The sequence below is a fragment of the Urocampus carinirostris genome, chromosome 7 (assembly GCF_059441175.1).
Source record: "Urocampus carinirostris isolate Australia breed hairy pipefish chromosome 7, RoL_Ucar_1.0, whole genome shotgun sequence".
In the NCBI taxonomy this organism is placed as follows: Eukaryota; Metazoa; Chordata; class Actinopteri; order Syngnathiformes; family Syngnathidae; genus Urocampus; species Urocampus carinirostris.
The window spans coordinates 10548362-10573441 of NC_142355.1; the positions used below are offsets into that span (position 1 = coordinate 10548362).

General features: G+C 40.5%; 1 protein-coding gene and 1 non-coding gene across 2 annotated transcripts in view; one reads left to right on the forward strand and one right to left on the reverse strand.

Moving 5' to 3' along the window:
• The first annotated feature begins 844 nt into the window (after positions 1 to 844).
• Positions 845 to 25080, forward strand: part of LOC148362310 (polypeptide N-acetylgalactosaminyltransferase 18-like) — a 138531-nt gene continuing 114295 nt past the window's right edge. Inside the window, exon 1 of the mRNA XM_088340222.1 lies at positions 845 to 1076. Coding sequence (XP_088196348.1) covers positions 845 to 1076 — 232 coding nt within the window. The remainder of the gene's footprint in view (positions 1077 to 25080) is intronic.
• Positions 24920 to 24994, reverse strand: trnap-cgg (transfer RNA proline (anticodon CGG)). The gene has a single exon. It is a non-coding gene; the product is annotated as a tRNA-Pro (tRNA).

Consider the following 25080-nt stretch of genomic DNA (forward strand, 5'->3'; position numbering starts at 1 on the left):
AGGAAAAAATAAACACAATGAGATTTTTTAAAAGGAATTTTAAAAAAAGTAGAAAAAAAAACACTGAAAAAAGAGTAAAAAGTTTGTATTGCATTCAAATAATTTCCAATTATATCAAGTGAATCTTGTTGCCAACATCGTACTTCCACTAAAAAATGTGATTAAGTACAGTTCTGTATCTTACAACCGACTAAATAAGCCCCCAAAAATGTTAATATTATGCGACAAAATATATCAGGAAATAAAAAGAAATGGATATTTTATGAAAGAATTGTAAGAACAAACGACGTTTGTAGGCCGTACAACCTTTGCAATAGTACATGAGTCAATTCATTCAAAAGAGAAAAATAATTTTGCATTGCCGGAAAATGTAACTTGATGTCAAGTTTTGGACATGTTTGATGATTAATTATCTTGCCACACTTGGGACTATGGTGGCTCACTGTTGTTTCTAGGGTTGCTCACCGACTATGTGTGGACGCTCAGACCCGTAAGGAAAATTAGAGGGAACATTGCACTTGAGCATCCTCCAGTTGCCGATTCCTCCTCTTCCCTCTTCTACCTTGCGTTGGTGCTGCAGCTGTGCCCGCCCCCTCCCCTCCTATTGGAGCTGAGGATTAGTGAGGGATCATCACACAGCTCTGCAAAGGCTTGCACGACTTGCAGCCACCGATGAGCGCTCACTCGTGTGTGCTGTCCTGGAATTCCTTTAAAACCCAAGTTCTATGCAGAATTGAGACTTCTGACTCTTTATCTTTGCACCTTTCTTCCCTCACACGCGCTCAGACAACGGAGGGAGAGCAAATAAAGAAGTAGGGACATCCACCCCGGCAGGGATGTCGCGATGCTGTGCAGCAGGAGAACTAAAACTTTTGTGTCGACATGCGTGATCCTGAGCGGCATGACTAACATTGTGTGTCTCCTGTACGTGGGCTGGATAACTAACTACGTGTCGAACAGTGATCCGAAAGTTGCGGACGCGGAGAGAAAGTTGGAGGAGGAGAGCAAAGGAGAGACCTTGAGGATAATGGAGAGGCTGGACAAGCTGGAGAGCGTCGTCAACGAGCACATCAAAGGTCAGCCTTTTATAGCTATGGGGATGTTGTGCTCACAGTTTCAGTTCATTATCGAGAGGTTGCCCCTGTGGCTTGTAAACTTACAGGGGTTTACGGGAAGTGGGGACCGGTAAAGGTGAGTGTTTGTGGACGTTACTGAAAAAATAATAAATTGCTAATGTTAGATTATTAAAATAGATCAGTAAGTCACCATCACATTTTTCATCACAGTATTACTTCAATAGTAACATTACTCATTTTCAGGGTTGGGTAGGGTTACTTTAACTGGATTACTTTCAATTACTTTTGGATTACTCCAATACCAAATATGCTAATAAAAGACAAAAGAAACTAAATAGGAATAAAATGACTAAATTTTGTGCAGGCTTGGGTAGTAACGGAATACATGGAACGGCGAAAATGATGTTAGCAAGCTGTTTGGATTTATTTTCATTTTGTTTCTGTCGCATTTTATGTTAGTTTTGCCGGAGATCAAAGAGATCAAAGCCAGGAGAGAAAGCTTACCACGTGTTGTGAGTAATCATTTTATTCATATTTAGTTTCTTTTGTCTTTTATTAGCATATTTGGTATTGGAGTAGGGCAGCACGGCGGCGCAGTGGTTAGCGTGTGTGGGTTCAAATCCAGCTACCGGACTTACTGTGCAGAGTTTGTACGTTCTCCCCATGCTTGCGTGGGTTTCCTCCCGGCACTCCGGTTTTCTCCCACATTCCAAAGACATGCATTTCAGGTGGATTGGCCGGTTCAAATTGTCCCTAGGTGTGAATGAGCGAGCGAGTTGTCTGTCCCTGTGTGCCCTGCGATTGGCTGGCAACCAGTTCAGGGTGTCCCCTGCCCACTGCCGGATGATTGCTGGGATGGCCTCCAGCAACCCCGCGACCCTACTGAGGATAAGCAGTGCAGCTAATGAGATTAGATGACGTATTGGATTAATCTTAAAGTAATTGAAAGTAATCAAGTTAAAGTAACCCTACCCAACCCTGCTCGTTTTACACCGACACTCACACACCAATAGCAGCATCAGGCATGCAAAGCTCCTACCTGCTTTTGGGGTGCATAAAGGGTTCAGTGGCTTGCCCAACACTTCGACATTTAACCCAAAAGAGCCAGGAATCAAACCTGGGACCTCTCGGCCCCCGTGACGAGCGCTCTACCTCTTGATAAGTAATAAGTTGCTAATGTTGGATTACTAAAATAGACATTACTCGTTTTAGTGGTTATAAATGCACTTATGTTCATCCAAGTGTTTACTTGCCGCATTCTTTCGTATCAGTACTGTCCCAACGATGGTCTTCCACCCTTATCTTGTACAACCTTCAAAATCCAGTGGGTGCAGTTTCAACAAAAGTCTCATGTCCATTGAGATCCTTTCTTCTATCTTGTAATGTGACTTCCCAGGAGAGTTTCATTTTTAAGTTTTGCATAATCTCTTATAAGACAGGAGCCGAAACGAATTTTGATGCCTTTCTTGGTGTCATGATTGCCGATTCAAGGCACCTGTGACTGCTCAATTAGCACCAACAGCCCTGAGAGCTGATTGGCTAATTGACTCTTTTTAAACCCCCGGCTTTCAAGAGATCCCTGTCAGATTGTTGCGAACCGTTGCTCCCAGCTCGGCAAACTCTCACGTTCAGACACTTTTCCTGCTGTTTTTCTCTGCCTGATACCCGTTGCCGACCTGTTTCCGGACGTGACTCTGCCCTGTTCTGCCTTCCCGATATCCGACCTGTTTTGCCCCGCTACCTGCCTGATACCGGTTGCCGACCTTGTTTCCGAACTTGATACTGCTCTTGCTCTCCCGTCCCGGCTAACGACTAGTATTCCTGACAATTTACGATCATCCTCGCTCGACACGGAAGTGCCACTTCCGTGTTCCCGCTACCTGCTGCCCGTGTCTGTCGATCCTTGGATCGTGGAAGCAAGCCCTTCTCTCCCTCTTATCAATAAAACAGAGTAAACGAACGCTACTGGGTCCTGTCTCCGTTCCTGGCTTGTGACACTTGGTGGGAGATGCGCTTTCCATCGACTGCCCCAGAATCCAATCAGTTTTGTCTTCATTTTGAAACTTTGCAGTAAATGTCGGCAAATGCATTGCTTCTCTCCAGCTCTATTTTTTTTTCAAAATTTGAATACTCGGTCTGGTCCAGGAATCAAATATGTGGCGTGACATCATAATTGTCCTTTCCCCTTCACTAGTTACTTCATTTATAAAATAATTGTGTTACCCTGCACGTTAAAGTACCATGTTACTCTGAAAGTAACTAGAGTACCAGGGGTCAGTAACCTATGGCTCAGGAGCCATATACGGCTCTTTTCATGGGTACATATGGCTTGGAGATAAAAATAAATGAATAAAACCCAGGCAAAGATTCAATATTCTCGTATATTTCGAACGGATTGTTGCAGATGCATTGCTGAGTCAATTCTGACTGTGTATCAGGTTCAGTTCAGTATATATAGGACACAATTTCATACCTGTAAAGCTCCAGCGCTCCATGCCCTTACAAACTGTCATATTTTTCCTTATAAAATACAAAATAATCTTATACCATATATTTTTCAAACGTGTTTATGTAGTTTAACATGTTATATTGTACTTACGTTTCGTTATATCATACATATTGTTAATTAACATTTTTTTGTGATATACTGAGTTGCTCGACATGAATTAGGTTTATTATAAAAAAAAGTTCAAAAATTAAATAGCTTGGACGTTCACTGTAGAAGGAAAAAATAGATGCGAATATAATTAAGTAGAATTTTCTTATCCAAATTATTAATTCATTTTCTGCATTAAATTATTGTTGGCAATATACTGATTAAAGGGATAACCACAAACCCGTCTTTTTTCATTTTCTCCTTTTATACTTACTTTTTTTCTTAACTTCTTTATACAACATAATAATTCGTAATATAGTGCATCAAAGCAAGTGAGCCGCTTGAGAGCCGTACAGATCTCTCTTTAATGAGTTGAGCCGAAAAAGCCGATTCTCTAAAAAGAGACGGATTTCCTTTCACTATGGTACTACCACGGAATAATGCATGATGGGAAATCCCCAGGCGGCAGACGCATGCGCACAGTAGCATCAAACTGCTCGCTTTGTTTGCAACGAAAAAAAACGATACCGAGATAGAGGCTACCGCGGCAAACTCGTTTCACTTGATTGATTTGCCGTTTTGTGATAGTCGGTGTATAACGGATGGTACCCATCATTGAGAAATTTGCGTTTTTCCGTACAGATTTTCTTGTAAGTCGTACAGATCTTAAAATGCACAATAAACGTACTTTGTACAGCAAAAACTTTCAGGTTGACAGGTATGCAATTCTAACTGCGGTTTAAAGTCAAGGTGTCAAACCAACAGTTTTGGCTGTAAATGATCCTTTATATGGAAGCTCATTAAACCATCCAAGTTCATTGTTAAGACAATTTATGATGAAAAGCCACATAACATTTTTTTAAACAACCAGAAGCTCTTGCAAAAGCACCTACAGCAATTTAATCGGGTGGGCGATAGAAATGGGTGGGGCTAAACACAGGACAGGACTTGCGCACTCCTTCATGCTATCTGCACTGAAGGCAAAAACATTGGTATCCTCGTTTGCAGTATTCTGTTAGAATTTTTTAAAAGAACCTTGTTTTGAAACCGTCTGTCAGGACAAAATTGACAGTCCAAATGAGCCTCAACACTCTTAAGTAACTGCCAGAGGGGGATGAATTTAAAGTGATATATTTTATATGTATGGTACACAGGCTCTGGCATTTTTTTTTTCATTAATTGCTCTTTGGGTGGGCAGCCCGGCGGCGCAGTGGTTAGCGCGTGTGCGGCACAGTTCTGAGGTCATGAGATCGAACCTCCTGTGTGGTGTTTGCATGTTCTCCCCATGCTTGCGTGGGTTTCCTCCGGGCACTCCGGTTTCCTCCCACATTCCAAAACATGCATGTCAGGTTAATTGGCCGGTCCAAATGGTCCCTAGGTGTGAATGAGCGAGTGAGTTGTCTGTCTCTGTGTGCCCTGCGACTGGCTGGCAACCAGTTCAGGGTGTCCCCTGCCCACTGCCCGAAGATAGCTGGGATGGGCTCCAGCACCCCCGCGACCCTACTGAGGATAAGCGGTGCAGATAATGGATGGATGGATGTATGCTCTTTGGGTCAAAAGGGTTCCCGATCCTTGGTATATACTCACATTGAGTAAGGTTCATTTTGCATGATTGCATTTTTGTTGTGTTTTCAAGGTAGGACAATTAATCAAATTATGGGTGAAGTGCTTTGTAAATGCTAAAGATTGTTGCCATGTTTTCTTGACAGTCTGACTCGAAAAAACACGCATTAAATAGAGAAAAATAAAACAAGTCTACTTAAAAGGGACGCCGACACGCCTGTTTTTGTGGCTGCGCTTTGCCATTGAATTTTTGTCTTCCCTCGTGATTAACGGCAGCTCACTTTAGTTTGTATGGCGTTATCATCTAGAGCGTCATCACCCCTTATGCGCCATGCACTAGAAGACAGGTGCACCTTTAAAAATGGCATATGTCAATCACGAATATATTTGTGGACCTGAAAAACACAAATGAATATTGCTGAAATATTTGAGAACTTATAAAACACGTTAATAAATCGCGGAAATATTTGTGGATCTGCAAAATACATGGGTAAATTGTGAATATATTTGTGGATCTAAAAAAACACGTCTGTAAATGTTTTTAAGACAAATATCTCCCTATACTGCCTACACATACACATTGAGCACCACATGACCATACACAGGCAGCACTCAATGACCTCAAACAGCAGGGCTTTGGATTGCCTCACACTGGATTTCTTCTTTTATTAGGACTGGACATATTGGAAAATTGGCTTTGAAAGTGCTTAAAAAGTTCTTGAGTTTGGCCATAAAAAGGCGTACAAACCCTGATTGAAGCTGACCACCTAAACTCCTTGAAAATAGCCACATATTAAAATCCATGATGCAAATGTGTATAAAACCTACATACTTCTTGAGAGTTTGCTAACAAAGATCCGAGACACTCCATATCTATTTTAGATTTCGTCTTCAAACCAATTGAATATTTCCTCTTCGATTTCTGGGCAATGTCCAAGACGTTTTATTTTTTTGCTTCTCTAAGCATGCTTTTGTAAATAAAAATACATAAATTCAGCACTCTTTTACCGTAGAATTACTGCTCACGTTTACAACATTGATTTCGTGTTGGTTTGTTGTCATTGTATAAGCCTCGCCTCTTTCCCCACATGCTCCCTTACCATTTGCTTCTAGTGACACACAACAAAATATAGGCATACCGGTACATACTGACCCCCTGGTTTCATTATTTTATTTTATAGTTATAAATGCAGTTTGAATGTATGTATATAAGGTAGGAAAGGGAAAACTACATATTGGAAAGTGAGCAAAATACCATGCAAATACTAATTCAAACGATTGATTAGATTATTTAAAAGTCTGATATTTATTTTCATCCTTTTATTAAAATGTTTTCCTAAATATTATTAGGATTACTATTCACAGTATTAACATTTCAAATCTAATAATGACACCCAGGAAAACACTGAAAAGACCTCACAATCCTGCAAGGATAACAACGAGAAATATATCTAAAAGGTAGAAAAAATGTTATAATCAAAAATAACTCAACTGCAGGTATCTAATTACATGCAAATATCAAATAGGGAAAAATGAAAGTAAAAAAGGAAAATTCAATTAACTGTATGTCAAAATAAGACTTCAAATGATGAATTAAATAAGCAAGATAGTAAAATAAGAGTAAAGCAAATACTGGCTATGTTTCTGCGTTTTTGTACCTTAGGGGCAGTGTTGTGCAGTGTATATAGTAGATGGTGTACACATGAGAATAACAGTAGAATGTCTTAACAGTGTTTGTTCTTTAGCTGCTCATTGAAGTTCTAACATTTGATTGAAATCAGTGTAGAAGTAAATTTGTAATCCTGGAGGGTTTGCATGAAAGTGACATAAAAAAACTCCAGGCTATCTGAATAATTGGACTTTGATCTAGTCTGATTGGTCCATTTTGGCCTAATAGGTTGCGTGCTTACCGAACCAAGATGAAAACAAGCGGCTATGTCGAGCCAGTTGTAGAAATCTGGGATGAATGTTGAAATGAATGTAAAATGTGGCCCATTGTCTTTTATGGTCACTGAACAACAACCGCTTATGGGTTTTTTATAAAGATGTTAAAAATATATATACATATATATATAAATATAGGTTGCACAAACACGGGTTCAGAGAGTAAATGCTATTTGAAGTGCAAAACAAATTGATTGAGTTGTTCAGTGGAATTATTTTTGCCTGCCACTTAGGAGGCCCGGGTTTGATTAAAAAAAGATTTTTTCCTATTCATCCTAACATTTTGTTTCTCTGTTCTTTTTTAGGAATTTTATTTTGTGTTCATCATTTTCAACAAAGACAATTCTTATCACTGTGTTTCGTTTTACTTACTTGATACTTCAAACTTCTCTCTTTTTGAAGACGGAACAGATAAATGGGATTTGGACCTATATAATATATTACCCTAGTCAAAAACTTAATTAATACAAACTTTTTGAGTTCTTGCATAACATTTTAATATCTCAAAAACAGCAATAATATACATTAAAGCTCTGATGGCAAGAGATAGAACAATAAAACACAAAGCCTGACAACAGTTAATTTACTATACGAATGACTATATAAGTTGACTTGATTATTAATGTGACACAGTCAACAAAGTTCACTGAAATTACAATATAGCCATAATGTAAAATTTAAATTCAAGATTATTAAAATAATGAAATGGAAATGATATAAAAGCCATTAACTTTTCACACAATTGATAGTCGGATTGCCAGATGTATCTCCATGTCACGAAGCGGAGCGGGAAAAAGGAAAAGAGCACCCATTCGCGTAGACGTACTCACAATTTATTGGGAGAAGAGGAGGAGGGTGTGCACACTCGATCCAGGGATCTATGGTCACGGAGTGGATTAGAAATCCAAACAAAAGAAAAGTTGTCAAAAAACAAACGGATCAGTCCAAAAACAAAACCGGATCAAACGCAGACAAATTTACAAATTTAATTTTCTCAGAGTTAAACAGAACCTGCAGAAACCTCACAAAAGGTCTCACCAAAGTTTAACAAACGCTCAGGCAAAGCACAGTTAGAAGGAACGCGTTTAAGTACTCCAAAAAGCAATCAGTCAATGCGACTCAGCCGGTGTCCATGGGCGGGGCCAATTGGGCGGCGCGGCAACCGCGCCAGAATCTAGCGCCACCCTGCTGGGACGACTGGGCGCCATGGCAACCGCGCCCGACGTGACACTCCGGGGATAATGTTAGCCAGGTTGTTAGTCTACTCTGGAGCAGGCTAGCTACGAAGAATAAATCTCCATAGCAACTGAGCTGAGCTAAATTAAACCTGCTTTCCTACAACCGACTTGAGGCTAAATCTCTTATCTTGGTTGTGTGCAATTACCCCCAGATTTGCATTTTTACCACAAAAGGCTTTGGTTTTTACTGAAAAATGGAGAGTTAAAATGTTAGATAGACTGCACACAGTGTACAAAATGAGGAAACTCTCCCAGCTTTGCATTTTTAGCACATCAGCATTCAGTTGCTGTAAACAACCACAGCCAAGACATTGATGACTTCATTTTTCCAGGCTATTCTAAAAGGCCCCAAATTAATTGGGCTGAGTAACATAACTGTAATTCAATTTTATAGAGTGGCTGCATCAGATGCTGCTTGTTTGAGGGATATGTGTGTTTTATGCATACCTGTAGTTTATACCTATGGGGTATGGCTCCTGAAATGTTGATTTTGTCTGCATTGTTGTGATACAATGAAAATAATTAGGTATAGCAATAAAGATATTCTCCAGATCTATTCCTTTTCTTGCAGTCAACGAAACATTTTGTTCACAACATTTTAACACTGTGCCTTTCCCCATCCCGTTTTATCCAAAAATATATTATTGTCAGGATTTTTGTAGGTTTATTAGGCATTTGCTACAATGTTAAACACTCAACAGAAGAGAAATCCCATTTTGACTCAAATCAATTGTAGGATTACTTTAATGTATAATGTTCTTCTGCTCCAGTTGGCATCTTAATCCTTGGGGGAGGAATTTTGCTCAAGCCGCTCAACATTTGCCTTAGACAATAAATTGTATTTTGGAGTTTATTTGATGTGAACCTCTACCCTTAGCTAGCATTTAGGAATATGCATGTTTACACCTCTCATAAAGAAGTGTGCCTCCTTGAACTGTTAGATACCCCTCCCCTGAGTCTTTGTCTAAATTATTTTACAATAAAGAAAGGGGGATGCCGAAACGCCTGCCATAGGATATTCAAGACTTTAGCTGACCACAATTCTCTCATGAGCTGAAATGGATGTCTCGTGTCTCTTATTAAGTCTCATCTCATCTCATCAGCTGCACCTCTTATCCTCAGTAGGGTCGCGGGGGTGCTGGAGCCCATCCCAGCAATCATCGGGCAGTGGGCAGGGGACACCCTGGACTAGTTGCCAGCCAATCGCAGGGCACACGGGGACAGACAACTCACTCGGTCATTCACACCTAGGGACAATTTGGACCGGCCAATTCACATGAAATGCATGTTTTGGGAATGTGGGAGGAAACCGGAGTGCCCGGAGGAAACCCACACAAGCACGGGGAGAACATACAAACTCCGCACAGTAAGGCCGGGAGCTGGATTCGAACCCACTCAGGAGGTTCCCACGACCTCAGAACTGTGCCGCACACGCGCTAACCACTGCCCTGCCGTGCTACCCCTCTTATTAAGTGTTTTATTTAAATGAGTAAGATGATAATAACAGGATAACAGGAAGTGGAGCCCCAACGACCTGATGGTTAAGGGATCAGTGAACCATGAGACTGAAATAGTAGTCTGGAGTCAATATTATTGTTCTTGTTTAATGTAGATCTTAAAAAAACAACAGGTTTCGTACAGGTACCTGAAATCCTAGAAAATGCTTGAATTTTAATGTTCTGTTTTCAAAGATTTAAAAGTTCTTGAATTGTGGCATGTTTCTCAACAAGTCTGCTTAAAAATGACGCCGACACTGTTCTCTGGTGGCAATGGTCTTATGATTAACTGCAGCTGCTATTAGTTTGTATGTCATTGTCTCTTATGTGTTGCCTCCAAGAGGAAACGTTTATGTTATACCTAAACAGGGCACTATGAAATGTGTATTGGTAGATTATGTATTAATTACGGAGATTTAAAAAAATTAAGGTAGCATTTCCCATTCATAATACGTAATGAGAATACCTCCCTGCGATTTAAGTTATAAGCTACTTATTACATTTTTATACAACACATATACGGGAAGATATTTCTGTCAAAAACGTGTACACACGTATTGTTCAGATCCACAAATATATTTGGGATTTGCTCGACATCTTAAAATCATATGTCCTGATTGTCACTAAGCAGAGCGGGAAACAGGAAAGGACCCATTCGCGTAGACGTACTCACAATTTATTGGGGGAAGAGGAGGAGGGCGCACAATCGATCCGGGAATCGATGGTCGCAGGAGTGGATCATAAATCCACTCAAAAGAAAAGAATGTCCAAAAACAAACGGATCAGACCAAAAACAAAACAGGATCAAATACGGGCAGATTCACAGACTAGGCTTTTTTCAGAGTCAAACAGAAATCTCACAGAAGGTTCACAAAGTTTAACAAGCATAACAAACGCTCCCGCAAAGCAGAGTTCAAAGGAACGCGTTTAAGTACTCTAAGAAGCACTCAGTCAAATGCGTCTCAGCCGGTGTTCATGGGCAGGGCCAACTGGGCGCCGAGGCAACCGCGCCAGAATCCGGCGCCACCCGGCTGGGACCAACTGGGCGCCATGGCAACCGCGCCAGACATGACACTGATAATGCACACACAAGATTAAAAATGGCATAAGTAAATCACATTTATAATTGTGTCTCTGCAAAATCCATCATTCATACCGGATTTTTTCTTTTAATTGATCTGTAAAAAATTGAAAATATGGATTTAAAAGTCCTTAAAAAGTACCCGAATTTGGCCTAGAAAGAGGTGTACGAATCCTAAAAAAAGGGTGAAAAAGTGGTCGTGTAACGCATAAAACAGTAGTGTTGGTGAGTATAAGAGCTGTGAAAAGGATTATTTACCCAAGAAATATTGTGCATTCATATTTTAAACCTGATTTCAAACACACCATGCAGTCAGCGGTTCGTGGTTTTGACCTGACCTGCAGTGCATGTGCCCACCGGAATGCAAACAAGTCATGCATGCAGACACACATTTTCCAAATCCCAAACACATTAAAGTGCAAGCCATTAAATCGGCCCTTTGGTGTATACGCTTGTCTCTTCCCATAAGCAGGAAGGGTGTTATGGAGCTGTGTGCCGTTTTAAATCAGTTTGTTGGGGATGGTTTTTAGATTGTGTTTGCTTGGATGCATTCGTGTCTTCATTTGAAGGTGAAGGAGCCAGTTCACATTTCACATGAATAGCATCTGACATCAAATCGAATCTTTGCATTGTTTTCCATGGTCCATAGTGTAGATCACACACAGTGTTTAATTTGCCATGTGGTCCTGTTCAGGGGATTCTTGTCCCATCAATATGTTCTTTTGTCATCATACTTGACCTGTCTTATTATTGCCAAGTTTACATGCAGGGAGTAGTCTGGTTGGTTTAAGATCAGGTAATTGTGTAATTGTAATCCTGTGCAGTCCTTTGAGACGTTGTTGTGATTAAGGGCTATATAAATAAATGTGACTTGACTTGACTTGGTTAAGATCAGAATTTGGATTCTTGGACAGATGCGATTGTATTTTAACACCAAAATCTGCATCTACCGTAAATTCTGGACTATAGTGCGCAACCACCACATTTTAGGGGAAAACCGATTTTGTAATTACACAAGCCGCACCTGTATATAAGCCGCATGCGCCCACATTAAACAGGGAACACAATCACAAAATTAGCCCAAACACGGCTTTGAGTCTTGCGATTGTAACTAAATATAGAGTGCACAGTTCATAAACCACAGCCGGCAAAACGAACAGAAAATGATACCGGTACTCAAGGTTTGATGCAGACCTGCAGAGTCCGGGTACCCGTTGAAACTAATCCAAGGAAAAAAAAGTCTATATTTCCAAAGGTAAGGGTGGAAAAAATATATATCCACTATTGTCTGCCGCGACAACAGGTCTCACTCACCTTTACCCCACTTCCTGTCAGCCCGGTTTTGCTCCGCCCCTCTTTTTAAATTCGCAAAACATATCAGAATAAGTGTCTCAAATAAATACATTACAAAAATATACAGGTGCAAATACATATTATACATCGGTTACACATATTTACAAAGAAAGACGGTACACCGAGAGAGTTTTCAAAACTTTAATAATAGTATTATAACTTTCATCACAAACTGTGCCTGTGAAGGGTAGCAAAACGCTACTAGCAACACGCTCGCAACACAGTACACAGTTCTGTTAAAAAAAACGTACCGTCCTTATAGAAACCACGGTAAACCGTCCTTATCTTCCTCCTTATAACTGACGCCATCAAAGTCGTCTTCCCCAGTATGGGTAACAGAGTTTGTCATATAGACGTCGTCCCACGCGCCCTCATTTAAAAACACGCTAGCAACACGCTTGCAAAGTGAAGTTTACGTGCAGTAGCTCTGTTTCCTTCTTTATCGGACTGCTCGTTTGCTCTTAGCTTGAAAGCTACGTCATGTGCCTTTCTTTTTGCAATTTGCATGATGAGGATATGTCAACGCTAATTTAATTTGTGCACAAGCTAAGAAGTTGCAGTCTTCCTCGGCGCGTATATTCCACCGGTCTAAATCTTACCTTTTGTACTCGAGCGCCGCTGGCGGCTGTTAGAAAAATGACATAAATTGGCCGCATCACTGAATAAGCCGCAGTGTTGAAGGTTTGGGAAAAAAGTAGCGGCTTATAGTCCGGAATTTACGGTATGTCATCATTCCTTAAAACCGTCAGTCTAGATGGAAGCCTCCTGAGATGAATTCCCATATAAAATCAATCTTTTTAATCGTGTATGTTTTAATTCAGGTGAGTAAAATCATTTTCACATACAGCAAATGCATCTTTGAGAGTGACGTTCAGCTTTGGCGACATCTAGTGGACATATTTAAAACTTCAGGTCATTGTTTGACATGATTCGGCTCATTTGTCTATCGTGCTTCTCTTAGCTTTGTCCCAAAAGGCCAGATTGAATCCATTAGTTGGCCCGATCCGGCCTGCGGGCTGCAGTTTACTCACCCCTGATCTGAATTGTGTGACTATGCCACCCAGAGTTGATATCTGTTGGTCTCCAAATCAACCTCTCTCATAGAATTATCTCTTGTGCATTTTTGGATGGCAGATCACTTTAAAAACAAATCCCAAATCTTTTTATGTATTTCACATATCCTCCCAGTGAATCTAACTGGAGGAGCAAAGGATGGTTGTACCCTGCAGAGCAGATTGACTGCACGTTCAAATAAAATCATTGACATTACGCTTGAGTTTACATTTCAAAGTCTCTATGGAATAAATTCAGATCATCAGATTGTGAAAAACCTCTTTCAGTTCACCAGAGACAGTCTCCTCCTAGCCATGGTAAATGTATTTTTGAAACGAATGCTTTTAAAAGAATCGCTTACCTTGGGGTCGACTACCAAGTGGCACTTGGCACTATTCCAAAAATGTTTAAAAATTGAAAAGGATGGGGAGAGGGAAATATCCATCCATTACCTGCACTGCTTCTCATCAGTAGGGTCGCGGGGGTGTTGGAGCCCATCCCAATTATCTTCAGGCAGTGGGCATGAGACGCCCTGAACTGGTTGCCAGCCAGTCGCAGGGCACACAGGGACAGACAACTAACTTGCTTGTTTACACCTAGGGACAATTTTTGGAAGCTGGGAGGAAACCAGAGTGCCCGGAGGAAACCAACGCAATTACGGGGGAACATGCAAAATCCGCACAGGAAGACTGTTAGCTGAATTTGATCCCATGAACTGAGAACTGTGACGCGGATGCGCTAAACAGAGGGAAATATATTTTGTTATAATATAAGTCCTAAGGAGAGCAGCACGGCGGTGCAGTGGTTAGCGCGTGTGCAGGCACAGTTCTAAGGTCTTGAGAACCTCCAGTGTGGGTTCAAATCCAGCTACCGGACTTCCTGTGCGGAGTTTGTATTTTTCTCCTCGTGCTTGCGTGGGTTTCCTCCGGGCACTCCGGTTTCCTCCCACATTCCAAAGACATGCATTACAGGTGGATTGGCCGGTCCCAATTGTCCCTAGGTGTGAATGAGCGAGTTGTCTGTCCCTGTGTGGCAACCAGTTCAGGGTGTCCCCTGCCCACTGCCCGATGATTGCTGGGATGGGCTCCTGCACCCCCGCAACCCTACTGATGATATGTGATAATGTGATGAGATGAGAGACGAGAGGAAAGATAAGCTGGTGTGATTTCACTGGTGGAAAGTGCCTGCCGCTCTTTCACTGGTACCATGTTGTAAAAACACGAGATACAAGGTGTCGCCTTAAACGCAGCACAGTCATATATTGTGACGTGATGTCGTGGCTCTAACAATTGAACTTCTGCCTAGAGAACTTAGATGCAATGCAAAACTCTGCCGCATTTCTCCATTGCTTTTTTTTCCTCTCTCCTGTGTTGCCCGAGTTATAGCTGATGAAATGAAATGATCTGCATTTATATAGCGCTTTTCAAGTTGAGACTTCCCAAAGAGCTTTACATTGTGCTTCACATTACCCAATAGCGGCCGTGCAGCCATGTGAGGCGCTAACCTGCTTATTGGGGGCATTAGGGGTTCAGTGTCTTACCCAAGGACACTTCGACATGTAACACGGAGGAGCCGAACTGCGATCTCTTGATCCCAAGACGAGCGCTCTACCTCCTGAGCCACTGCCGCCCCATAATACTAGCTCCGCTCCTGTAGATAAAAAAAGAAGAATAACTGCACAAAAATCAAAATTAAACTTATCAACCTGATTTTATTTACCTTTTCAAAAGACAACTACTTAATATTTATAAATGCATGCTGTGTTTTATTGCACTCTTTCTGTTGCTCAGATAGACGCCGGTTATGCATGTTCCATTTTTTTTCTCATATCCTCAAAATAAAAAGGTCAATACAAATTATTTTTTTTATTGCATTACTTTAATTTAATACTGTATATCATTAATATTGTAATGAAGTCAAATATCCACGGGTTACATCCACAGCATGTGCTGCATCCAACATAGTTATTTGATAGTAGGCTAATATTACTAATACAGACACATACAACAGGGCTTATATAAAGTTTTTATATTTTGCTGCCCCAGACAATGTTTTTTAGGGTTTTTTTTTTCAACAATTTGGGTTGTCGACCCCTGCACTACCCTTTGCTAGTCCAACAATTTGGATTAAATAGGGGTAAAATCATCTACTCTTATTTCAAGAATTCAAGATTGTTTGAAGACAAACGTTTTGGAATATGTCTGTGCAAAATGTGAAGCAGATATTGTTGCCAGCAAAACTTTCTGAAAGGTTGATAGAAAAACAAGCGTAGGCGAGACTGTCATAAAGACGCCCGAGGCAAAGCATTTCAGTCTTTTTAAATTTGCTTCACAACAAGCAGATGTCATCATGTACAAAAACCCAGAGCAGAAGGAATAGATTTCATAACTCAGTAATGCGATGACAATGTTTCTATATTCTGTTCTTTAAAGGTACATCATATGTTATTAAGCGAAGGGGTCTCAAACTCACTTCACTTTGGATGGAGCTGGCGTCTGGTTGAGGTTTGGCCAAATCTGATCTTCCACAAGAAAAGCGCTCCATTATATATTTTTTAATTTGCAAAACAAAAGAAAATGTAAAAAAGAAAAAGCAGTTTGTCTTTGCAGAATTACAGTCTGATGTCTGTAAAACACGATTGCTACACTGAAGCAGCTTTTGTAGTGATTGGTGACAGAGTATTAGCTTAGCACAACCATGTCCAATGTCCTGCCCAGGGGCCACTTATGGCCCGTGATCAAGTTTTAATTGGCCCGTGGCATTTTTCATAAAAGTAAAAATATTGACCACAGTATAAAATGAATTTGTAACAAAAAAAGTACCATTTCACCAGATGATGACAGTATGTAGCCCTTTGGCCACCTTGCTCTTGCCTTTCTGTGAGAATTTTAGCCCACCCCATTCCGACAGGGTGACTGTAAACAAAAAAAAAGGAAAGTTGACTGTGAGGGCCGCCGTTTCTAGGACAAGTGAAAATTGATATTTTCACCAAAATCTGAAACAACTGTATATGCCTAGTTTGCCAAGAGACTGTGGCTATTTTAAAATAATATAATATCAATTGCCACTGCCAGACAAAACATGCAGACTACAAAAAGCTGTGAGAAAGTGAAGCAACTGGAAGCTGTTTTAACAGCACAACAGCGCTTTTAACGGGTCAAATGAAAATCCTGGAAAGGCGACCTATGAGGTCGCGACGCTGATCGCCAACCATTGCAAACCTTTCACAGACAATGAATTTATTAAAGACTGTTAGAAGAATGCCTGAATAGTCGTTAACCCATACCTGTCAACCTCCACAGCTCCATGCCCGTACAAACTGTCGTATTTTCCCTTACAAAATACAAAATAATCTTACACCATTTTTATTTATTTTTTTCGGAATGATGGGAAATCCCCAGGCGGCAGTAGCATCAAACCGCTCGCTTCGTTTGCAATGAAAAAAAACGATACCGAGATAGAGGCTACCGCGGCGAACTCGTTAGACTTGATTGATTTGCCGTTTCGTGACAGTCGGTGTTTATTATTATGGTACCCATAATTGACAAAGTTGCGTTTTTCCGTACAGATTTTCTTGTACGTCGTACTCGTCTTAAAATGCATAAAAACGTACCTTGTACGGCAAAAACGTACAGGTTGACAGGTATGTTAATCACAAACTTTAATCTTACCAAACCTGGCCCAGTTTTTGAAAGGTTTGGACACCTATATTTTGGGAATTCCACCATCTTATTTTGTGCCATTTTAGATGTGTCAGTATTGCTACTCTTCATCCTGCATTCAGTCATTATTCTTCTTACTAGAATGTATTTGTACCTAATGTATTTGCAGTCCAGTGTTTCCCATACATACATAGAAAGATTGTGGTGGGCCGCATGGTTTTAATTGGAGTCTCTTTGACTTTGACTTTTACGATACCAGAAGATACTACAGCATTGTGTTGTATAAAAAAATACAATAATATTTCCAAATAGATATAAATGTGAAGTAAATCATTCTAGAAATGATCATATATGCCATGTGTGTACTTGTCATACGAATCTTCATCAGCCAGAAGGGATCTCTAAAGTGCGCACTCTGATTTGTTGTTGCGGGGGATTTTCCTGCATTGTGATTAGAGAGTTGAGTACAATGTGACATTGACGGGTGTCACGTTTTACCCAAGTTGAACATTTTTCGACTCTTGGTGACCAGCAAAAAGGTTTAGCCCGGAGCATTCTGCACAGAAAACCTGTCCAGCATCTTGTCGCACTGCCCAGGTTTTTAACGTAGGGTAAAAACGCGCTGCTGCCATTGCAAAACAATTAGAAACAATTGCTCGCAGCAGGAAAACGCGTTGCTAAAAAGTGGACACGGGCTTAAGTGTAGCTCACAAGTTGCGCGTTCCGGTAAACCATTGAAGAAGAACATGCATCCTGTCATAGCAGCAATAACAAAAGCTGCAGTACTGATGTTTAATACAGTGGAACCTCGGTTCTCGACCGTAATCCGTTTCAGAACCCTGTTCAAGAAGCGATTTGTTCAAACATAGAAATAATTTTTCCCATTACAAATAATGTAAATCGTTTTAATCCGTTCCAACACCCTGAACGTTTACCTTTGTTTACCTTTAAGACACAAATAACATACCGTATTTTCCGCACTATAAGGTGCACCTAAAAGTCTTAATTTTTTTCAAAAGCTGACCATGCGCCTTATAATACAGTGCGCCTTATATATGGCTCAATATTAAATCGCAAGGTCTCGCAACTTACGTGGAGTACTCCGCGGTGTATGCTGGGATTTATATACTGGCGTTTCATTGGCTAACCAATGTGTCAATCATCATTTGAATCGATCACTATTGGCTGAAGTTATTCGGAGCCTTGGATAGGCTAGAGGGCCGAAACAAACCCTGCAATTGGCCGAAAAAGATGTGTCAATCATCAGTTAAATCAATCGCTATTGGCTGAAGTTATTCGGAGCCTCGGATAGGCTAGAGGGCCAAAACAAACCCTGCAATTGGACGAAAAAGATGACTGAATAGCAAGCTTGCTAAACTACGCCATAAAGAAACATGTTTCATTAGTCTGTATTTGTAAATATTTTACTCTCCTGGATTTACTACACTCACGGTTGTAAGAAGACCATGGTTGCGTATCATTATTGAACGTGAGAACTTAGGTGAGCTATGCGGCTTTATATTTTCCCGGTATCTTGTTTTAGAACGATCTTGATGTTGCTGTGATGAGTTGAGTGAATTAAACTCAATTCCAAGTGTTTATTGTCATATGCACAGTAAAGTTGCAAGCGAAAAAGAAAATAGAAACTAAGTAATGGTTGGCATTTCTTGAATCCCAAGACTTTAACCTTCCGAATGATATTTGGAACGATGCATTTGAGTGACATCGTACGGACAACCCGGTGCGCCCTATAGTGCGGAAAATACGATAAATGTAACCCAGGCTAATCGTACGTTCGCGTTAGCGTAATCTTCCGTACGAAAGATTACGCTAACATGAACGTGTAAAAAATAAAAAAAAGGATAAAGAAAAGAATTATGAATAGGATTTTTTACCTTTGTGGTGGTCAGCAGAAGGCGCAGATGGACGGTGAGAGGGATGGAGGAGGAAGGAAAATTATTGTTTGGAAGGAGAGTCCCCTTCCATAAAAACTTCGGGGAGCTCTTCTGTCTGAGGGGTGCTCACACGTTCAAATCTCTTTGCTACGGATGACTGGCTACAGGATGTTCTTTTCTCTTAAAATATCTATCCAAGGACATTTGCTTCTGCCTTCTTTTTAGCACTTTTCAGAAGTGGTTCATGACAGTGTCATTAAAGTCATGATGACTCTGGTGGCTGCAGATTTATCGGTGTGGTGAAATTCTGTAACTCGGCCCATTTGCTACACATTTGTTTAATCTCGGACATCCCCTAGTGTATTGGAGGTGCAATTGCACCTGACAAAATTAAAAGGAGTAAAAAAATGTGATGTGAAACATCCACCCCGGCGTTCGAACTCCGATTTTTGTTCGAACAGCGAAGCAAGAATTTCTCGAAATTTTTGGTCGGACTCTTATTTGTTCGAACTGAGAGGTGTTCGAAAACCGAGGTTCCACTGTACTGTAATCTTCCAAATCACCGACATGAGGATTACCGTATTTTCCGCACTATAAGGCGCACCGTGTAATAAGGCGCACCTTCGATGAATGATATATTTTTAAACATTTTCCATACATAAGGCGCACCCCATTATAAGGCGCTATAAGTGCATGCTGGTTTAAGATCAGGTAATTGTGCAATGTTGTAATTGTAATCCTGTGCAGTCCTTCGAGACATTTTTGTGATTAAGGGCGTCATAAATAAATGTGACTTAACTTGACTTGGCTACGGTAGAGGATGTAGTTACGTTATGCAACCATTAGATGGTGCCGCGCTAAAGGGAATGTCAACAAAACAGTTAGATAGGTCAGTCAAACTTTATTAATAGATAACAACCAAGCTTTCCACAACTCCATTCACTCCCAAAATGAATAAACAGCCGTTTTATTATTTTCTCTGAAGTAAAGCATTTTCGTGACACATCTTTAACATCTTTGAACAACAGCAAGGCATAACATTTTACTTTTCCTCCATTCAGTCAACACGCAAAAAAAGGTCTGATACTGTTATGGAAAATTAAACGTTAGTGCAATCACAATATAGTGACACTCGTAATGTGCAAAAACAACAAGTGCAAAATAATAACAATAAAGCAATAACATAAAAACTGTAAAATGTAAAACGTAAACACACACCAAGTAGGACCACCTCTGAATTCTTTAATGTTGCCTTCATTCGAATAGTTATTGTACTGACACTTCTACTTGCTGCTCTTTGTTCAACAACCCACTGTTCAAGTGTGTCCTCTAACTGTGGCCATCTCGCTTTATTGCCACGGAAACTTTGTTTAGTCTTCCTTACTCGGCCATCGATTCATTAATGTTGAACTCTCTCGCTGCTGCTCTATTCCCGTGTTCTACTGCGTGACCGATCGCCTTGAGTTTAAACTCTGCGTTGTAAGCGTGTCTCTTAATAGGAGCCATTTCAGGGTCTTTATACAAACGCACAAATAAAAGAGAATCGTTGTTTAATATTTCCCAGTATGCACAGCGCACTTCTTCTACGCAAAAAATGGAGTCGGTGGCTGCTTACCGTAAGTTGCGAGACCTTGTAATTCAATATTGATCCATGTATAAGGCGCACTGGATTATAAGGCGCATAGTCAGCTTTTTTTTAAAAAAATCAGATTTTATGTGCGCATTATAGTGCGGAAAATAGGATACCCTACGATACCCTAAAATAGTACAGCATTGGCATTGGAACGCCACTCGTTATTTTTAGTCTAAATCGATTCATTTGCCATGCTTGGTGAGTCTGAACTGTTCACTGTGTCATTGGCTTTCATAACTAAGGTAATTAAGTGAATAGTTTAAAAAGGCACATATTCATCATAGCTTCTTTATTTTGCGCTAAAAATGCACCAGATCTATGTGTTTGAACTTGAAATGTACAAAAATTTCTTCTGGGGGAGTGTGTTCCCGGACCCCCCCAAGACTATCCACCCACCAGGGTCTCGTACAATTTTATGGAAAACACCGCTGTCATACAGGCAGTGGTTACTTACTCAGAGGAGAGGATTCGTACAGTGGGGGAATGTTTGGACACTCAAGCGTGTAGATTGTATTTTGGTGTGGCGTGCTTAGGCCCATTTATTCTCCTGCAGTTGCTTCTGCGTCGCCCTTCGGTCACGTGATGAAGCCCGGAGGATTGCTGTCACAAAAGCGTATCCCTCCGAAAAAAAGATTTGGCTACGATAAACTGCTGCCGTAATATCGTTAGAGAGTGGGCTGTTTACACGCACACACTGTGATGACATTTATGTAATATGAGAATGAGTTCTTTACCAATCATCTAACTTGGTTCTGTTGGTCCTTGAAATACATGCATTTCCCAGTGATTCAAAAAGAATGAGCATATTTTATGAAGGAATAAAACACCAAGCAAAAAAATACTACCGTATTTTCCGCACTATAGGGCGCACCGGGTTATAGGGCACACCCCCAAAAAATAGTTTTTGGTCCTATATCTTCCATAGATAAGGCGCACCGGATTATAAGGCGCTACAATGGGAACGTCGACAAAACAGTCAGATGATTCAGTCCAACTGATTACCCCCTTAACATTCCCAAAGCTTGCAAGGAAGCAAATACGTGTCGTAGACACGTGCGGATGCGGTGTCCGTACGATGTCACTTAAATGCGTCATTTCAAATATCATTCGGAAGGTTGAAGTCTTGGGTTTCAAGAAATGCCAAACATTTCTATGTTTCTATTTTCTTTTTCGCTCGCAACTTTACTGTGCATATGACAATAAACACTTGGAATTGAGTTTAATTCACTCAACTCATCACAGCAACATCAAGATCGTTCTAAAACAAGATACGGGGAAAACATAAAGCCGCATAACTCACCTAAGTTCTCACGTTCAATAATGATACGCAATCATGGTCTTCTTACAACCGTTAGTGAAGTAAATCCAGGAGAGTAAATTATTTGCAAATACAGACTGATAAAACATGTTTCTCTATGGTGTACTTTAGCAAGCTTGCTAAGCTTGCTACGCCATTGCTAAACTCGGCCAATTGCAAGATTTGTTTTGGTAATCTAGCCTATTGGAGGCTCTGAATAATTTCAGCCAATAGCGATCGATTTAACTGATGATTGACACATCTTTTTCGGCCAATTGCGGGGTTTGGTTTGGCCATCTATCCAATCCGAGGCTCCGAATAACTTCAGCCAATAGTGATCGATTCAAATGATGATTGACACATTGGTTAGCCAATGAAACGCCGGTATATAAATCCCAGCATACACCGCGGACTTGCTACGCCATTGTTAAACTCAGCCGATTGGAGGGTTTGTTTTGGGCATCTAGCCAATCCGAGGCTCCGAATAACTTCAGCCAATAGTGATCGATTCAAATGATGATTGACACATTGGTTAGCCAATGAAACGCCGGTATATAAATCCCAGCATACACCGCGGACTTGCTACGCCATTGTTAAACTCGGCCGATTGGAGGGTTTGTTTTGGCTCCGAATAACTTCAGCCAATAGTGATCGATTCAAATGATGATTGACACATTGGTTAGCCAATGAAACGCCGGTATATAAATCCCAGCATACACCGCGGACTTGCTACGCCATTGTTAAACTCGGCCGATTGGAGGGTTTGTTTTGGGCATCTAGCCAATCCGAGGCTCCGAATAACTTCAGCCAATAGTGATCGATTCAAAAGATAATTGACACATTGGTTAGCCAATGAAACGCCGGTATATAAATCCCAGCATACACCGCGGACGACTTCGCGCTCGGGGGAGAATCTAGTCGGCGGCTGTTGAGTAAGTTGCGAGACCTTGCGAATTTAATATTGAGCCATATATAAGGCGCACTGTGTTATAAGGCGCATGGTCAGCTTTTGAAAAAAATTAAGACTTTTAGGTGCGCCTTATAGTGCGGAAAATACGGTACTTATAATCAATGTTCCCTGTAATTTTCCACGGGTGTGAGCGTTCACACAAAGTCGGTGAGCAACGCTTGAAACATCAGTGAGCAACAGCAGTCCCAAGTGTGGCAATTAATCTTTTATCAAACATGTCCAAAACTTGACATCAAGTTACATTTTGCTGAGTTTCCGGCAATGGAAAATTATTTTTCACTTTTGATTGAATTGACTCATGTACTATTGCAAAGGTTGTACGGCCTACAAACGTCATTTGTTTTTACAATTCTTTCACAAGATTTCAATTCCTTTTTTTTCCTGGTATCTTTTGTCGCATAATACTAACGTTTTTGGAGGCTTTTTTAGTCGGTTGCACGATACAGAACTGTGTTTAATTACATTTTTTTAGTGGAATGTTGGCAACAAGATTGACTTGATATAATTGGAAATTATTTAAATGCAACACAAACTTTTTCTTCTTTTTCCCTGTTTTTTCCTACTTTTTTTAAATTCCTTTTAAAAAAATTCTTATTGTGTTTTTTCCCAGCTGTTACTTTTTTCTTGCTTTTTGTTCTCTATTTCCTTTTTCCTTTTATTGGTTTCTTTTTCTTTTTTTCTGGCTTTTTTTCTGAATTTTTCTGCTCTTTTTTTCTCTTTTTCTCTCCTTTTGTTTCTTTTTTCCCAACTCTTCACTACTTTTTATTTTTTATTTTTTGTTCTATTGCTGCCCAATCCTCCCCCCCTCCTTTAAATCATTTTGTGCATAATTTTAGACAATATTTGGTAGTGTAGGGATTAAAGCAGCAAAAACAACCTGAAGAGCCGTTTGGGACCCGAAAGAGCCGGTTCTTTTTAGTGAGCCGAGCTAAAGAAGCCGGTTCTCGAAAAACTCTACTAGCTTTACTCAACTTTGTTCTACTTCGACCTTGACTTCCGAAAACTGCATTTAGAACACAACGTCAGGGGAACCCTTGTATTTTTACCTTTATGCACTGTAACTTTGACTTAATTCGCTTTTTAATTAGCAATTTTGAGCCCTAATTTTTGTGAGATTTTCTTGTGTGCGGAAAAGCTCTGGGCAGTGCGCAATTGCGCACACACGCAGCTTAGAGGGAACATTGCTTATAATATACGGTAAGTACTGTATTCTATTTCACATGGTACTCAATACGACCACCCCATGCCGCATGGACATTACATATAAATTCTTCCCAAAATACATTTAGTTAAAGCAATTCAGGTTCAATTAAATTGAGTGTTGTTCTTATTTCATGTTTTTAAAGTTTTTCAGCAGCCTCAGGTGACAATAAAAAAAAAACTGGGGAATCTTTCTGAAACCCACTCACCGAATTGGAGTCAAACATTAACTTGTGAAATATGTGATAAGGAAGAAGGGTCTTTCTTTTTTAATCACTGTGTACATTTCTTCATCCATATTACAAAGAGGTTGGATTTAATAGGTAGATTCTGCCTTACTTGTACTACTTTATTTTGGACAGTCCCAGTTTTTTTCATAGTTTGGCAGGGGGTGCGACTTATACTCCAGTGAGATTATATGTGAAATTATTTGAATTTTTATTGCCGATACTGTATATAATTTCACGTTATTTTTACACTAAACCGCAAAAGGGCACTCTAGGATAGAATAGAATAGAATAGAATTTACTTTTATTGTCATTCTTTGTAACCATGCACACCGAACGAAATGTCGATACACCTAACCCATACAGTTAAAGTGTAGCGAGCCGATGCAGCCGCAGCCAAACAGGGCGCCGCCATTTTAGACCCAACTGCTGTGTTGGGAGTCATTAGGTGACCAAAACCCCCAATTCCAACCCTTAATGCCGAGGGCCAAGCAGGGAGGCAATGAGTACCAATGTTGTAAGTCTTAGGTATGACTCGGCCGAGGCTTGAACCAGCGACCTCCCAGTCTCGGAGCGGGTGCCCGAGCTGGTAAAAACTTTAAGGTGGGACTGCACATGAGGTCACCCTCCTTCCAAGTTTCTCTTGTCTGGGAATTGAACCCAGGACCTCTCGCACCCGAAGCGAGAATCATACCTCTAGACCAACAAGCCATTAAAAAAATGAAATGATCTGCATTTATATAGCGCTTTTCAAGTCAAGACTTCCAAAAGCGCTTTACAGTGTGCTTCACATTTC